The following is an 18,818-nucleotide window of genomic DNA, read 5'->3' as shown; positions in this document are numbered from 1 at the left end:
AGAGAGAGAGAGAGAGAGAGAGAGAGAGAGAGGGCCTCAATGAGAAATTGGGTGAGAGTAATGGGCACTGGGAGTAGCAAACTCCAGGAAAGTGAGTGATAAGTGGAAGACATTTTGGAAGTAAGAGGAAGAGACTGTATGAGAGACAGAAAAGAAAAGGCAAAAACACAAAGATGACGGAGAAAATACTCCAGAAAAATGATTACAGAAAAGAGTGACTCTGGAGAAAAAGGAGAGAAACACTTGATGAGAAAGAGAGAGAGAAAGCGAGAGAGAGAGAGAATAGAGACAGACAGTCAGAGAGAGAAAGTATGCGACTGACTCCAAGAAAGAGAAGGAGATTTGGGGAGAAAGAAGGAGACTTCATGAGAAATAGCAAAAGCAAAAGGCAAAGAAACACACACACACACACACACACACACACACACACACAGTGAAAGAGAGAGAAACTGACTCCACGAAAGAGACTGTATGAGAAAAGGGGAGACTGTATGAGAAAGAGGGAGAGACTGTATGAGAAAAAGGGGAATAGACTGTATGAGAAAGAGGGAGAGACTATGAGAAAGAGAAACACTGACTGCAATGCAAAAGACCCACAAAGATAAAGAAAGATTTCTCTTTGGGAGAAAAAAGTAACAACATGAGGAAAAAAAAGCAGTTGCATGAGAAAAGAGAGCTAAAAAACTGGGCTGCATGAGACAGAAAGCATCTGCCAGGAGAAGGAGAGTTTGGGGGTTAAATTACAAGGAGAGACGGCGAGGAAAAAGAAAAAACAAAAAAGTCACGTCAGATTGACTTTCAAGTAGGGTTTCACTTTTCAAGCCAAACTATTACCTCAGGATGGAAGTCTTCCCAGTATGATTCACTGGGTTTTTATTCTTTATGAGTAAAAGCGAGAACCTGATCAGAAGACACCTCACCTCAACACACACCTATAACAATAAATAATCCCATTTCCCTGAGGAAAGAATAACATATCAATCAAATCCTTGTGATGGATAATTAATTAACTAATAAACATGAACCAAATAAACAGTGAAGACAGGGTGCATATCAACGTATGTGTATTAACTAACTGTGTTTATTAGACCACACACACACACACACACACACACACACACACACACACAATGAGGGAAAATAACTTTCGGAAGGTGAATATGAGGTCAGTAGAGTAAAACCGTGCAATACAACGAGACAGATCTGGCAACCCTGTTTGTAAACAGAGTTAAAATCTGGCAACTGAGTCGATTGAGTCGTTCCGGGTATCGGCACTGAGTCGACACAGAACTGAAGAGCGCCAAAGCGTGCGCAAGCGATGCGGAGTTTTTTTTTTTCTTTTTTTTTCTCGTAACTATGGCGACCTCGCGAGCGTGTCAGTCCCACGCGCTGCATGCGAATCTCGCGCACGCGCTTTGGAAACGGAGCAAAAAAATGAAACTTTGCTTTGCAGAGGGTGAATTCCAGTCGCCCCGCGCGCGCTTTAACGCCAAATAAACTGATAATAATCATAAATTATATTTAAAAAACAGTAGTAATAAATAATAAACCAGCGCCGTTACCTTGACACGCGCTGAGAAAAACCTCGCGCGACGCTTTCAAACGCAGTCTGCGGCTCCTCTCATTCGAGTGCTTGCGCGCGCACAGAAATCCGACCGAGTGTCCGCGCGAGCGTGCTGCGCCGTTCCGAAACTCCGAAAGCTGCCGCGTAGAGATCGCGCGAAATATCGCGATAGTTCGGTAGCGGCAACGCTCACTATATGACAGGAAGCGCAGACCCCGTGTTGATCAACGGAGGGAGCAAAATGTAGCAGGTGTCGGAACTGGGATTCGATTTAAATCGTGTAGAAGCGAACGATTGGGCAACACAGTACACAAACCAAAACAAAACAAAAAAAGTATTTATTCGAATAATAAATATAATATAAAAAATATCATAACATTTTTTAAAAACATTTATTAAATTATTAGTCAAATTATACAGTTTTAATGTTTTTTTAGGCAATTTCTATTTTTTTAAATAATTTCTAAATATTTGTATTACTGTACATTCATCATTCATTCAGTCATCGTCTTTTTTTTTGGCATAGTATGTGTGTGTGTGTGTGTGTGTGGTGTGTGTGTGTGTGTGTGTCTTTAGTCACCAAATTATTCAAAAGTTGGAGGAAACTTAAAAACCCAGAGGAAACCCCATAAGACCATTAGACACCCTGAACATGGAGCTGTATGGTGTGATAAGGACACCCTCATCCTAAACCCCAACACATAACACATTAAATGAAAAATAAATTCAGCTCAATTAAGAGATGAATGAAATCAGAACTTTTTTTCCTTTAGTTTAGTGATGTGGAGGTGAAGAAGTCAGGTTTGAAGCCCCCTGCACCCTGGCACAATACAATACTTTAAAAAAATGTTGGATTATGTTTTCATTTTTCAATGAGGAATAAAACAAATGTTGCTCTACTATAAGCAGTACCACGATATCATCACACCAACAGATCGTCTTTTCTGTCACCTGCGCTCTAATAAAGCGCTGAAACACAAACCAAAATTTTGTGGGGCGGAAGTAAACAAACCTACGTCTCATTAAAACGAACGACTGCGATCCACATGACTGGACCGGATTCATTAAACCTGGTGCACGTGTCTGTTCTGGCTGTAAACCTGCACATAAATGCACATGCTAATGTTTATTAGGATGCTGGAGGGGAAAAAAGTTTCATGGATGCAGCATGCACAAGTCAACAAAACCGATTTGTTCACTGGGCTTCATTTTATGAAAGATTTGTAACTGATATTTATTTACTTAATTTATTACACTTTAATTGCATTACATTAAATGACAATGATGGACAGGATTAGAAATTAGATTATTAGCTCATGTAGATTATTGACAGCTCGTGTAGGACGTTTTGGAGACAAGGTGTGATTGAGATGGTTTGGACATGACGGACATGGGGTATATCGGTAAGAAAATGTTGAGGATGGAGCTGCCAGGAAGGAGGAAAAGAGGAAGGCCAAGGAGGAGGTTTATGGATGTGGTGTGGGAAGACATGGAGGTAGTTGGTTTAAAAGAGGCAGATGTAGAGGACAGGGGGGTATGGAGATGGATGATTCGCTGTGGCGAGCCCTAATGGGAGAAGCCGAAAGAAGAGGAAGAAGAAAAAATGTATTACATTCAACAAATATCTGTTCACTTACGTGAAATTCTTGAATTTCAAGTTAATGAGAATTAAACGCGCAAGCTCCACCTGGTGGAAGCTTTGGGAACTATAGACAATCTCCCAAAATTTTCACCAGAGGGCGCCGGAGGACTTTTTATCTTTGATCGGAGTACGAATGAATGAACTATTTCATCAGGAAACCTTTCCTTCAACCTTTAAATCTTGAAATCTGTCTAATAAGACGGCTTTAAAAAAAAAAATACAAAATGAAGATAATGAGAATAAAGTGGTAAACTTATAAACTTTCTTTCGGCTTCTCCCATTAGGGGTCGCCACAGTGGATCAGCCGCATGTTTGATTTGGCACATGCCAATTTTTATGCTGGATGCCCTTCCTAACGCAACCCTCCCCGGCACTAAGAGTGGCTGGGGTTGGTTCCCTGCCCGGGGATCGAACCCGGGCCGCATCGGTGAGAGCACCGCATCCTAACCACTAGACCACCAGGGAACCTAAAGTGGTAAAGTTATGCTTTTTGCAAAAAACTCTACTGTAGGTTACTCCTACTTTAGCTTAGGATTTACCAATAAATAATTTCTTTGTCTTCAATTCAGAACAACAAATCGGACAGACATAGAGGAATTTGCCTCTTTTGTTGTCTGAAATAGCGATCCACAGTCGACTGCAAGGATATCAGTGGTCACATTTGTGTACTATTCGAAGAGGAGATGTAATTTCTCAAGAGACTATCAGTATGATGCTCAAAGAAATCGACCCTGGATGAGTTGAACACCGGTGCACTCGACGTCTCTGACACTGGCAGTACTTCAGCCGGGGTCCCAGCACGTTGTGGCATATGGATTCATATGATAAACTCGTAATTTTACTTTATTCTTGTTATCTTAGCCTAGATGGCAGTCCGAGTGAAATTTTATTCCCAGTTCACTTCCCTGTGCTCCTATCATGACAGAGAAGCTTCCTGCAGTGTGTCATGATTTCATTATTACAAAACATTCCTCTTCAGTAAGCCGCTTTATCCTGGTCAGGGTGGTGGTGCTGGATCTGGAGCTTATCCCTGAGATACAGTGGCTGGAATACACTCTGAATTGAAGTCCATGTATTTTGTGAGGAAGGAAGAAACCGAAGAACAAGGAGGAAACGTGAAACACCCACACAGACAGTAAGCCAAGCTCAGAAGTGAACCAGGAGTTGGTTGATTCTTTGTCTGACTGTCTTTGGTGTTTTTTCCTCTTTTTCTCTCTGTGCCGGTCCATCTGTCTGTCTCTATCTCTATGTCTCTCATCAAGTCTTCTATTTTGTCTCACTGCTTCTCCCTCAGATTATCTCCATCTTTAAAGCTCTCTCAAGACTATTTCTGCTTGTGTCTCTCTGTTTATCTCCATTTCTAAGGCTGTGTCTGTCCATCTCTCTCTTTCTGTTTATTTCCATCTGCAGGTGTCCGTCTCTGCACCTTCCATTCTCTCAGGTGGTCACCGTCTCTTAGAGCATAATCAGAGACTTAAATAGCTTCGCTGAAGGACCCACGACCGAAGATCTGAAGTGGTTCCTCTCTCCAAAAATAGAGCTGATGAGCTGCTACGCTTTAATTAATACATTTTTTTTACTAAATAAGGAATTGGAGTTATTTTTGTAATCTTGTATTGAACATCATCAGTCGTGCACTCTATCATGTATGTGTTTGGATTAGAACAGTGTGTTGTTGGGTAGTTAATGGGAGGTGGTTTAAAGATAGTGTGTGTGTGTGTGTATATATGTCTGTGTGGTATTAGGTCCTGCCCTCACCCACACCTCCAAACACCACCTTATTTATTTGATAGAAATTAAGGAAATTATGTTTCTCTTGCGCACACACACACAAACACACACCGGGGACGTCCCTGCTGAAACCACATCTTCCTCTCTCCTACTGTCCTTTTCACACACACACACACACACACACACACACACACACACACACACACACGCACACACACACAGCCAACATGTGCCTTTCAGCAGCTCTCCTTCTGCTGACTCTGTGCGGTGAGTTCGCTCATATTACTGTATGTCTGTATTCGTTTGCAGTCCAGTTGCCATGTATTGAAGTGTGTATTGTCTGTAAGTGCATGTACAATTGAGAGCTGGGATATTAATGCACATATGTTTATGTGTGGGTTCATGCTCCAATTCAGAGATAAAGAGGAGTTTGTTATCTCTATTTTACTCTTCTTTAGTCATAACAAATAAAGAGGGGGAAAGATATAGACTTTGCTCATGCGACATGGACTTTGTTTGTTTGTCTCGTAAATAATATGTCCTTGTTGTTAAAAAGGATAAAATGTTAACGGATAAAACAGAATTTGCAGACAGACTGTAAAGTACATTTAAAGCTTTAAAGGTTCTGTTAGGTTCCCAGCACTATACTTACATATATACAGTAAAGGTTAAAAGGGTGAAAAATGGTACCATCTCTGCGTTCTCTTGGCGATACGGTGGTGCCCAGAAGCGTCAGTCAGTGTGTAATACCAAGAAATGTGCATGTAGTGTACCGTTGAAGCCTCTTATTACAGGTCTCCTGTATGTACATTAAGAAAATACCACATTATTTCTGAGTGCATAGTTTATAGGGTATCTCTCCAAAAGTCCAATACTAGCTGGTTATGACCACCTGCCTAATATTATGTTGGTCCCCCTTTTTCTGCCAAAACAGTCGTGACCCATCAAACATCAACAGAATTAACTTCTTTAGCAATTTGAGATACAGGAGCTCGTCTGTTGGATCAGACCACAAGAGCTACAGTTTTGGAGTCTAGACATCACAATTTGGTGTTCATCAAAATCTCTTAAATCCTTATGCTTGCCCATTTTTCCTGCTTCTAACACATCGACTTTGAGGACAAAATGTTCACTTGATGCCTCATTTATTCCACCCGCTAACAGGTGTCATGATAAAGAGACAATCAGTGTTATTCATATGTTATAATGCCATAACGTATGCCTGATCAGTGTATATAAATATGTATATGTACATTAGTGACCAGAGAAAGGATTTTTTTTCTTAAGGTGGAAAGAAAGAGTAATTAGAAAGATCCACCTTAAAAAGGCTTTATGAGTAATCTCAAGTGGTAATGTTATTAGTGGAAAAAAAAAAATGTAACCTGGTTACCCTTTGACGTACAAAAACTCACTTTCCCTCTTTCTTACCTGGTCTTTCATGCATGCTTGAATATCAGTTCCTTTCTCCTTGTCTTTTATTATTGACCCCTTCCAAAGAAAGCCTTTATACTTTCTTTGTCAGGGATAAGTGACAATGTGGCTGTGTTTCTTTTAAAGGACATATTATATAAGATAATATGTAGTAGAGTATTTTATATCTGGCTTGTAGGCGAGTGGGATGAGAGAGGGTCTTTGGTGTGGTATCAGTAGAAGCACCATAATAACCATGTTCTATGACCGCGCCCACTAAAACATACAATTTGCATGCTTACCACTCTCTCTTTCAGTGAACTAAAGTTTTAGGTGGTTAAGACTGTTTTTTCAATACTTGGAACTATAGACCATAAACAAAAAGTAATACTACACTGTTTAGTTAAAACCAGACAGTGTTGTTAGGAGAAACAGAGTGTGATTTTCCATACACATTGCTAATGCAACAAATATTTTTCATCTCTATTTTTAGGTCCTGCTGTTAGTCAGTTTCTGTCCATTTTCAACATGGCAGGAATCACTGGTTCGGTCAGGTTTGATTCCATACAACAGACAGCCACCGTAAACTTGAGCGGTCCTGGCACAGGAACGTGTGACACCTTCAATCTGACACTCACAGAGTTCCCTGTCATGTACGGTCACGTGGCCCAGCCCTGCCAGAAAGCCCAGATAGGAGCGCGTGTGTTCACGTTTTCGATTAACACCTCCATTACTGTGGTGAACGTCTCCCGTGTATTCCAGCAAACACCCAATCTGGAAGCACGCTCTTTACTTGTAGAGACATGCAATGGCAAGAAGGCTTGCTCAGGTGTCATAGCGGAGTCGCAGGTCACCACTTATCATGCTCGGTTCTTTAGTGTTGTGGCTGGTAATATCTACCTCCGACAGACGTCAGGGCAACCCCAAGCCACACTTCTCTCCGACCTGGTCAATCTAAATCAGAATAACTTTTCCTCCTTTGCTAATGTGAGTGTTTTTCTGTCTCAGAGCTCTGCTGCTAGCTGTGAAGAATTGCTGGGCAGACTGAACCCAAATAGTTTGATAAACCTGGGTCAGCTGATGGTAGGCACTCCTCTCAACCTTGTCAAATCTCGTTTAGAAATCCCGTCTCTCAATCTTGGATTTAACTTTGCTCTGTTGAAACTTGGCTCAGAGTATACTTGTGCTAATATCCGAACCCTAGAACCGAAGGAAGTCCACGCCCTGATAGACATGAGAGGCGTAAAAGGTTATATTTTTTTTCGCCAGGAGTCTCCCTTTGAGCCTACAACTCTTTCTGTGACCCTCGCCAACTTGAACAGAAGGGTTGGGCCATACCACATTCATATGTTTCCCACTCCGCAGATGAGGTCTCCCCCTGAGAGCACCTGCAGCAATGATAATGTTGGAGGTCACTTGAACCCCTTTGATGTGGATACTCAGCCGCCTGTGTATCCTCCACCTGCTGGCTCAACTCATGACTACTATGAAATTGGAGACCTCAGTTCGAGACATGGATCTTTAAGTAACGCAGATAACATCCAGGCGAACTTCACTGACTGGAATCTGCCACTATTCGGACAGAACAGCATTGTTGGTCGTTCTGTGGTTCTGCATCAGCCTAATGGTACAAGATTTATCTGCTCAAGCATTGACTACCCAGGGAACGTGATCACAGCCAGAGCAATCTTTCAGGGCCCAGTGATAGGAACTATTCTCTTCACCCAGTTGATTGGAAACCCATTCTCAGATATCTCTGTGTTCCTAGACTTGTCTTACGGACGACCAGATTCTCCTGCAACTCAAAAACACCACTGGCACATTCATAACTTCCCCATCAGCACAGAGTCAGACAGTGATAATGATTGCTGTTGGTCCACTGGGGGACACTGGAACCCCTACAATATCAACACCAGCTTAAGCAGCTATAAAATAAACTGTAGACCAGAATGTCCATTCGCTTGTGAAATTGGAGACCTGTCTGGCAAACACAAGATTATGAATTTGTCAGCAAATGTCAGCAAACTACCAAGCAAGAACTTCTTCACGGATACTACAGCCTGGATGTCTGGACTGAGCAGCATGATTGGTCGGTCTGTCGTGATCCATGGCCCTGACGAGGCTGGCCATCGCATTGCCTGTGCAAATATCACACTCCTGCGCTTCCCTTCGGCTCAGACCAGATCCTGGCAAGGGTCCGGATCATCCGTTGGAAACGTCCACTTCTTACAGCACTCTCCCCAGGGGCCAACTAACATCCATGTCTCTCTGTCCAGCCTGGAGGCCAAAGCTGGTGGATACCATGTCCATCTTCTCCCAGTAAAGAGTGGACCAGATGCCTGCTCTAACGAAAATGTGATGGGCCACTTCAACCCATATAACGTGAATATCTCAACGTCTCCATCAGCAGCGAATGGAACAGTCGATCAGTATGAGATCGGCGATATCAGCGGGAAGTTCGGGAGTCTAAATGATCAGACCAAATTCGAGAACCATTATAAGGACTGCAACATGCCGTTGGGTGGACCAAACAGTATTGTAGGACGGTCCCTGGTTATCCACTACAGGAATGGATCGAGGTTAGTTCAGTTTTCCTGGAATATTACTCATAGAAAGCAATTTTTTTTTATTTAAATCCGCAAACATGTAATGGCAGTTTGGACATGTGTGCATCACAATATTTTTTCAAAAACTTAAAAGCAGAGCTATGAATTTGTGCAGAAAAAATACTGGTAGGTTGATTGGTTAATCCTGATTGTCCCTAATGTGCTGAACAGACACCTATTCAGAGTGTATTCTCACCTCTGGTCTACCATAGACCAGGATAAAATGCTTACAAAAGACAATTTAATTAAGAGTGTATGAATTGTGTGTTCTTTTGCAGAACTGAATCTAACATCTGGGGTTTCAGTTTTAATTGTGGGAAGATGTTTCAGTTCAGTTCAAACAGAATAACCTTTTAAATCTATAGAATTCCTATTCACTGTGCCATTCAGTCTTAAGCTATGTATTCTGAAAAATACTTGGCTTGAACTTCCTAAGAAGTCTACTGTTAAATCTTTATGAGAAACCCACACACACACATTATATCAGCTTACCTGAGTCCAATTTGGGAGCAATTATGAGGTCAGATATCTAAATAGGAATCCTGACTTTCGGAATAAGAATGAAAATAATAAGGCAAGCTGAGGCCAGAATTTAAGTTCAGTAGTTAAACAATTAATTGAAATATGCTCATAATGACCCCGATAGGTCTAAGTACACGTTACAGTGTTTCTGGAAACAGGAACTAGCGACAGAACAGAAAGTCATTTCTTTTTTAACCCAAATTACAATGAGGAACAACAGGTGAACACTGAGGGTGGTACGCACAGACTGCAGGAAACAAGCCCTTAAAAAAAAGAGATAAATCATTTGTGCTTGTGATCAGAAATGTTTTTCCTTTGTTCTTAAACAACCTGTAGGATGCAGTGTGCCGACATCGCAGCCATGAACTCCTCGGACGGGTACTGGGTTACCGCCAAGGCCATATTCAACAGCACTGTGAAGGGAACAGTAATCATGGTAACTACTAGTTAAATTATCAAGCCAGACTGATGTAAAAAAAAAAAAAAAAAAACTACATACAATAATAATTCTGGTTTGAGCAACGAGTGCACGGTGGTGCCAGTCTGCAAAGATAAGTCAAAATAAAGTCTCTTGCTCCTCGCAAACTAGCGGCTAGCTAATTAAAGTGCGGTTCGCTGTTTCACGGAATAAACGGGACTCAGCATGACACCTCTGAATGCATACCTCTCTGTATGCGTTCGTGGTGTAATAGAGAATCCATCTGGCATTCGTGACCCTTTCACCCGGGTCCGGATGAAGAGGATAAGGGGGGGGTCTCTTTAAATCTGCCACGAAAACATGACACTGTCTGCTTTCTCTCTATTCTGTGGAGTGGAAGATACGCGAAAAGAGAAGAAGAAAACGAGTGAAGATGTATGATTTAGAAATTAATTAATTTAGAAATTAATACACCACTCCTACTGCATTGCCCAGGGTTTAGTGTAGATTTTGTGTTTATACAGTATACAGTATATATATATATATATATATATATATATATATATATATATATATATATATATATACACACACACACACACACACACACACACACACACACACACACACACAGTGGTCCCCCTGAACACAAGGGGGATACATTCTAATACCCCCCTCACGAGTTCTGACAATCTGAGAATTTTGGACGCACCTACGCAGCCCATATGGTACCTTAGTGAATTGATCTAGACATTATGTCACTTTATAAATGTAATGGTGTACAGTACAGTAATCTTAACCATGCACCCTATGTTACAATTAGCCTGCTAGTATTTATTTCCTGGTGAGCCTGCTAGCAAGCTATATATTATATATTTACAATTAATGATTTGTCTTGTTTATGTATGACTAAGTGGCTCGGACCATAGTTCCATTTCTGCTTTTCTAAATTGCACTACTGAAAAGGAAGCTTTCACTACGTGGAACTCTTTCTCCACCGCTGTCTTTCATCACTTTTTACATTTTTAACCACTAAGATTTTGTGCGCTCGGCACCACTTGCACTGCCAAACGGAATTTACAATATACAGTGTCTTTCAAAAGTTTGTAAACACAAGGTCTTTTATGGTTTTTAAAACATTAGTATTGTTAGACTGTTGTTTAGGTTGATCACTGTAGATGAAGTTAAATTAAACAAAAGGTTTTATTTAAAAGCTTTATTACTTGGCAGTTTAGAAAATAACACTTAATCCAGCACATCCGATCATTATTTAGTTCTCCAAAATTTCGTAAATAGTCAAATGAATGAAATTCTTCATGTGCAATGTTATTCAGTCGCAGCAGTGTTTTCCTGATGGCAGCTTCGGTGATGTGACCCTGTTGGTGGACCTCAAGGCATCTGTTAATGTGAGTACCAGTTCACCCACGCTTTAACTATGAACCAGGATCAGTGTTGAACATTTATGCTACTGATTTGCCCCAAGTGCAATATTTAAAAAAAGTCATTCGACCTTGCGAGGTCAATCATTTTCTTCTTGCAGCATTTCCTGGTTGAAACATTTTCTGGTTTAATGAATTATCTTCTTTGCATCATTTTCTGGTTTAAGAACTCTATTAAATTAAGTTGAGCAAGATAGATAAACCACCAACTGCTCAGCTGGGTGCTTTCTAGCTCTGTGTAGTGCAACTGTTTTAGCTATAATGCTTAATAACACCCAATTAATACGTGTTTGTAAATAAGTTTGTTTTGGCTTATGGCTTCATTCAAAGCATTTCACTGCTAATCCCATGCAAGCCTCAAATCTGAGTGCTTGAGTCTTATGAATCTTGGGCAAGCTAGGTCCAGCAATGAGTGTTTGGCCATCTTGATATTTGATCTCCACAAAAAAACAACTACTCATACTATTGAGGTGTCCAATGATGTAATGATTGGTCTGTCATTGATATTTGATTAGAATATCATGTTTGGTCCAGGTCACAAATGCGTCCTGGTACATATCCAAAAGTCCTGTCAATGGAACAGTGGTTGGGTGTCCAGGAAATGGGGACATTTATAACCCTTTCAATATGACAACTCAGGTAAGCACAGAGTTCATATTTTTGTATGTAATTCATTTGCCTACAGTAATAATTTTCCTGAATAACTCTCCTTTTGGCACATTGACCTATGAAGGTCGGTGCTCCCTGTGACTGTGCTTGCAGCCTTGTACTGCTATCTGTTGGCATGTTACAAAATAGTTTTTGTATCGTCCACTTCTCTAGGTTTATACCCCTTAGAACTTTCCTCCATGTTGTTAATGCCTTCTTCTGTACCCCCCTTTCTTAACCCAGAGCTCAAATTGTTCCCCATTCACCTGTTTGGCTTGCGTGGTTGGAGATCTGACCAGTAAACACGGCCCGGTCAGTTTAAACCTGAGGCAACTCTTCACAGATGCGCATCTTCACCTGGCTGGAGACTACACAGGTACCGTGTCAAATTAAGACCTTTAGATTAGGGCTGCAACATTTTATCGATAAAATAATCGCTAATAAAATTCGTACCAACACTTTTGGTTGTTATTTAGTTGTATAAAAAGCTCGCAGAGAGGTTGGGACATGTTGATAATGCAATAGGATGTGTTTATCGCATAAACAGATGAAACAATTGTGTTACACCGCCATATGCAATAAAGCATCTAGTTGCTTCATAGTTAAGTTTCTGTAAATCAAGCCTGTTAGCCATTACCTGAAGAAGCCATTGCCTGTTAGCCATTACAATATCCATTATTCAGAGGATATATAGCTAAACTCTGCCTTCTGAACAAGTACATATAAAACGTTCATGTGATTGATCTTTTGTTTCAGATTCAGAATAATTTTTATTTGTCCTGAAAACTGATCACGTTTGTGAACACAACAAACGGTGGAGAAGTTTACAGTTGTGACTTGTTTTTTGAAAATATAGAAAAAGAGAACAAACCTGCTTTTGCTATTGTTTATCAGTCATTTACAGGTCACTAGTCCTCAGGGCAGGAAATGAGATCATCGATTGTGCAGCCATCGTTCCCGGGTCGCCATCGGCGCAGCAAATCTTCCCGAGTGTGCCGTCGTTCAGCAGGTTTGTCCGACGCCGCTGTCTGCTACCTAGCGTTAATGAAAGTGAACGACATGCTATGAATTTCTAATGTTAGCCTCGTGTGGATGATTTGGTACGTTTCAATTTGTTCACAGAAATGAGCAGTTTGTTACATTTCACGTAGCTACATAATAACTATTGATATACATTCACGTTGTTGTTCATTACAACATGTGAAATCGCTTTTGTGTTTGGTCAGGTATGATTTTCGTGCAAGGGTGGCAGACGTTCTGGAGGTCCAAGTGTCCCGGGTGTCCATCTTACCCGGTGCCTTCTCAACCGTGGCAGAAGGGAAGTGCCAGCAAGTCACGTTTATGGTCTCAGGTATGAAGACGTCTATTGTTAATGCTCAGCCAACGTGGAGAAAAACGCAAACATGGTGCCTATTCGCCATCCTTCACACTTTATATGTCACGAATCTACACTATATGGCCCATAATATCAAAGTGAAAGGTGGGGGTGGGGGACTGCATAAGTATTTGCACTTATATATATACCCCTGTATATATATACAGTTTTCCAACATAATAAGTACCCAAACACATCGCCAAAATGACAAATGCCTTGCTGAAGGTGAAAATGATGGAGTGGCTAAATATATCTTCACACCTGAACCCTATTGAGCACCTGTGGGGCATCCTCAAGGGAAGGGTAAGGAAGCACCATGTGTGTAACACCCAGCAGCTCCGTGATGTCATTCTGGAGGAGTGGAAAAGGATCTCAGCAACAACCTGTGCAGCTCTGGTGAATTTCATACCCAGGAGGATTAATGCGGTGCAGTTTTGACACGTTCACTTAGGGTGTACTAATATTTGTTGGCAGTTATTTATGACAATAATTACTGTATGTTGAGTTAGAGGATAGTAAAGCTATATTTCTATATAAGCTGCACATTGACTACTCGAAAAAATAGATCCAATTGTAATTTCTGTAGTATTTTATCTTGAGAAGAGACTAAAATGGTTGCTGAAATGTGAGGGGTGTACTGTGTACTTCTTGAATAGCACACAGACGTAACCATCAATATACTTCACTTAATGTCTGTCTGTTCTGTTCTTCTGAATAAAACAGGAAAAAAATACATTTTCTTCTGGTATTGTACACTGCAGTGTCCGTTTACCAATTATAACTCCATGCTGATGAGCCAAAAGATTTCCTTATTGCTAAATCCTATCCTACATTTACTTACTTGTGTTCGTTTTTACTCAATAATTGAACAAAATGAATCTATTCTGACACTGTTTGGTCACAAAGCAGTTTGGTATTGTTTAGCGTATAGGAAAACTCGATTCGAATTCAAGTGTCACATCCTTCCTATATAATTGAACCCTGAACAAATTATGAAGTGCAACAGTGATCAAAACAAGTGCGGGACATAAATATACCTGACGTCTACTAAAAGTCAGTGTCCAGGTAAACACACAGGGGATTAGTCAGAGTCTTGGCTAACTCTTTAAAAACTACTTCAGCAGTTTCACTGCACTTGTGGCAAATACTTATGCAGTGTCAGTCATCCCCCCCACCCCCACCTTGCACTCTAATGGGCAATATGGCGTGGCTAGAATACGTGACCCTACTTTCATACTTATGCAAGCCACACTAATTTTTTCTTTCGGTTCTGCATTGGTGATAACAACAACAACCCTAGAAATCCCTCAGCAAACAATATGTAAACATGATGCGGTTATGAGGTTTGGATCAAGGGCTATTGATAGACTCTTGGGCAAGGACTTATTTCTCAAGTATTTTTTTTTTTTACAATGTCACAGCAAACATCGCATGACTTGGCAGTTTCCACGTTCGTTATCGTACCTGTGGAATATTCCGGGTCATAAATAATAATGGGTGTAATCAGATTACCTGATTCCTGGGCATAATGATAAGAAGAGAATGCGAATACCTTTTTCTAGACTTATTTACAATTCATTTTTTTCCCTGTTCTTCCTGAGCTCTCTGTCTATACAATGAACAATTCAGTCCTTTCAAAGAGCACACACAGAGAAGGAAAATTAGAAGGAAACCCGAGGCCTGGCTCGAGTGTGTGGGAGCACCCATTCTTATAGCTCATTCTGAAAGGAAAGAGGGGTGTGTCATCGGAGTGGTGATCACTTATATATAGATTTCAGAGACGCTAAGATTCGATTAGTTTTCAGTAGATCCGTGATATAATTTCATTATTTAGAAACTGGCCAATCTGTGACCAATATTTGATATGTAGATCGATTTTTCTCCTCGCTAAATTGTTTCTTGAGCGCGTTCTCTCAGCTGCTGCTTTGTGAATATGTCGTATCGCAACACTACGGAGACCGAGGCGTGTCCTGAGAGTCACATAGACTACAGATTTACATGGCAGAGGTAGAGCTGCGTCTTCCTGGACAGAACAGAAAAAGAATGTCTGTGTTTATTAAAAATATATATTTTTTGCACTACAAAGCCATGTTTATACAAAAGTATTTCAAATGATGTTACCTAATGAATGTATCCATAGAACACAAGCAGAGAAAAGATGATGATCAGGAATGTCTCTGTTTTCAGTATATCACTGATTCCCTCTGTCTAGTATGCGTTAGCCGTACTTCTTGTTGCCTTCTGCCTTGCTTGTTGTTAGCTTCGTTGGCTAGTCTATATCTGTGGTGGTTGAAATCATCTCTGTTTTAATGTATCATATCGTTAGCTATTAGATAAATAGATAGCTAGATATATAGCTAGATAGCTAGATAGCTAGATAGATAGATAGATTTTTATGCTCATAAAGAATGGGTCCTAGATGAAAATGGTGGATTAAGTTGAGTTTTGTGGATGGATCATAAAGCTCCAGGTGGATTCAAATAATCACTCTGATGATCCCAGGAATAAGCGAGGTGGTAAAGATGGTTGGACTTCTGGTCATAAGGTTGCGAGTGTAAATCTCAGCACCACCCAAGCCGTAACTACTACGCAAAAACCCAGAACCCTCACCTGCTTAGTTGCTCTGAATGTGTACACCTGCCAAATGCAATAACTATAAATGCCCAATGACAGCAGGCGATTAGCTGTTCTAAGGCTACGTCTAGACTGATCTGGATACATTTGAAAACTATATATTTATTGACAGAAAACACCGTCTCGTTATCGACAAAAGGCCAAAGCGAATAGAAAAAAAATATAATATATTATACCAACTGTAGCTCAAAAGCTAGCTAATTAGCATCAAAGCTAACTTTTTCAGTCTTGTTTGTTTTTAGCTTCCATTTACAGCATTTAGCAGACGTCCTTATCCAGAGCGATGTACAAAAGTTCTGTGCAATATCTCTGACTGTTGACCCACAGGGGACATCAGTTTGAAGAAGCTATCTGCTGTAAAGGACAGCGAGAAGATGGGCATGTACAGGCAGACTGAATGGTGTACAAAAAGTAAGTCTCACCTGATCTTCAGGTCACCATCATTCACATTATTTGGACAGGACGTTTATTGGTACGTGTATAAAAAGGGAAGTGGAAATGAAGAGAAAACACTAAGAATATCAACTCATCTGATTTTTTTAGGTGGCGTTCCAGGACTTCTTTCATCACACATCTTCCTTGCCGCCGTTTACCTTCTGCACTCTCTGGTCGTGCGCTGGACGTCTCAGTGAGGTCACGCTACTGAATTTACAGCTACAGGAACCCTGCTTGACTCGATTGCACTGATTGAATGTCAAAGAGTTTAAACCACTTGAAATCAACTGCTGTAAAGAATATTAGATTTAGAGAAAAATTAAGTTTTGTTATTTTTCACTTTTCACTGTTACAATTAACTGTATATTTGCTGGAAATGGTTTACTGTTTGTGTTTTTTATTTCTACACTCATGTGATTGTATATTTTGTGTTCCCAAAGAAAACTAATCAGCCCCAGTGCATCCTTCATTTTGCATTAAAAAGTAAGAAATGTGTGTTGAATGTAGAATTGAATTGAACACGCTTTGTATGTTGTAACTATGCTGACTATGTGGATGTCAAGTCTTAAAGTCGAATTAAAACCAAATATTTGAAACAAATGTACTGAAAACAGGGCTAATTGTTAGTCAATCTTGCATAAGACTTATACTTGGATTACATGTTTTACACATGCACAAGATTTCACAACATTTTTGACACAATAAAATATTTCCCTGCCCTCCACTGCCCCCTAGTGCACAGGTTCTCAACCCTGGTCCTGGAGTACAGGACGGGACAGATCAGAGGACGTAAGGAGTACAGGACAACCCGGGAGAGTTCCAGACAGTACGAGGCTTGGAAAGAAGGAGAGTACAGGACAGGACAAGACAAAAGTAGTAGTAGTAAAGGGCAGTAAAGGACACTTCAGCACAGGAGACAGGACATCGGGTCCTATACATTTTAGCATTTCTTATCTCTCTACACATCTCACTCAACTAATTATAAGCCCTTCCTAAGGCTACCTATTTCTCACCCCCTCCTGAAGAGTATTTTTTTCCCCAAACACTGTTAAATATGACATCTCCTAATGGATAGCATTACTGTGGATATCACTTTTAGGACTTTTTTATAAGGCAAAGAAAAGATTTGAATATTCAGAGGCCTTGGACTACCAAGAACAAAACCGATGGATAATACAGAAATACCTCACTACAAGTCTCTTGGCCTGATGTTGAATTATCGTAGTTTAACTATAGTATAGACTCAGACAGGGTTTGATCCCCAGGCAGGGAACCAACCCAGCTGTTAGGGTTGCACAAGCCAGTGCACTCTTAGTGCCGGTCCCAAGAACTGATAAATGGGGAGGGTTGAGTTAGGAAGGGCATCCAGCGTAAAAAGTGTATTGTAGTGTCCTTTACTGCACTGTTTTGTCCTTCCTTGTTCCCATCTTGTCCTGTAATCTCCTGTCTTGTCCCATACTCTCCTGTTTTGACCTGCCTTGTCTTGTTCTGTATTCTCCTGTCTTGTCCTGTCCAGTTCTCTCCTGTCTTGGCCTGCCTTGTCCAGTTCTCTCCTGTTTTGACCTGCCTTGTCTTATTCTGTATTCTCCTGTCTTGTCCTCCCCTGTCTTGGCCTGCCTTGTCCAGTTCTCCCCTGTCTTGGCCTGCCTTGTCCAGTTCTCCCCTCCCTGTCTTGGCCTGCCTTGTCCAGTTCTCCCCTGTCTTGGCCTGCCTTGTCCTGTCCTCCCCTCCCTGTCTTGGCCTGCCTTGTCCAGTTCTCCCCTGTCTTGGCCTGCCTTGTCCTGTCCTCCCCTCCCTGTCTTGGCCTGACTTGTCCAGTTCTCTCCTGTCTTGGCCTGCCTTGACCCGTCCTGTACTCTTTTATGTTTTTCCCCATATCATTGGTAGCCAAAAAATGAATAAAGCTATATACAAAATGTAAAATAATGTAAATAATAATGAACGCGTTATGCGATGGGGTGGTATATATTGAGCTCATTTGCATTAAAGAAGGCGTATCCCGCGCTCTGGGACGCTACTGGAAGTGCGGGCTGATCACGTGACCGCACACGTAGACGCCTTTACATGGCGGCCTCCTGGTTTAACAAATGAACCCACGATGCTGTAGTGGCTTCTACTGATTTGGGCTGTTTTTTATTCCATCGAGACGAGTTCTAAAGGTAAATCTCATACACGTGCGGTGTCGTTTTCCCAAACAGCGCGAAAATCCGACGACAGGAACCGGAAATGGTTCGGTTCGAGCGGGCGGTGGGTTCTGTTGTCGCGCGTGTATGTTTTGCTGGGCTTTAATTATTTTTCATCAGTCAGCAAGATCCAGCTAGTAAACAGATAAGTTTTAAATAAAAATATAAATATATTATAGTAGTAATATAGTGGTTTATGATTTTTATTTCT

General features: G+C 41.0%; 2 protein-coding genes across 2 annotated transcripts in view; one reads left to right on the top strand and one right to left on the bottom strand.

The window, feature by feature from the left end:
* Positions 1-1,710, bottom strand: part of add3a (adducin 3 (gamma) a) — a 60,358-nt gene extending 58,648 nt beyond the window's left edge. The window contains exon 1 of the mRNA XM_046840195.1: positions 1,563-1,710. The gene's annotated coding sequence lies outside the window, so the exon portion shown is untranslated. The remainder of the gene's footprint in view (positions 1-1,562) is intronic.
* Positions 1,711-4,224: 2,514 nt separating this feature from the next.
* cusr (Copper-only SOD repeat protein) lies at positions 4,225-17,024 on the top strand. Its single transcript, XM_046841074.1, has 11 exons — positions 4,225-4,341; positions 4,617-5,204; positions 6,841-8,926; positions 9,812-9,911; positions 11,228-11,299; positions 11,867-11,971; positions 12,224-12,356; positions 12,875-12,989; positions 13,207-13,331; positions 16,317-16,400; positions 16,533-17,024. Exons 2-11 carry the CDS (start codon positions 5,165-5,167, stop codon positions 16,619-16,621), a joined length of 2,949 nt encoding a protein of 982 aa, XP_046697030.1. The 5' UTR covers positions 4,225-4,341; positions 4,617-5,164; the 3' UTR covers positions 16,622-17,024.
* The last annotated feature ends 1,794 nt before the right edge of the window (positions 17,025-18,818 follow it).

Source organism: Silurus meridionalis, chromosome 26 (assembly GCF_014805685.1).
Source record: "Silurus meridionalis isolate SWU-2019-XX chromosome 26, ASM1480568v1, whole genome shotgun sequence".
NCBI lineage: Eukaryota > Metazoa > Chordata > Actinopteri > Siluriformes > Siluridae > Silurus > Silurus meridionalis.
This window is presented reverse-complemented; position numbering and strand designations above follow the sequence as displayed.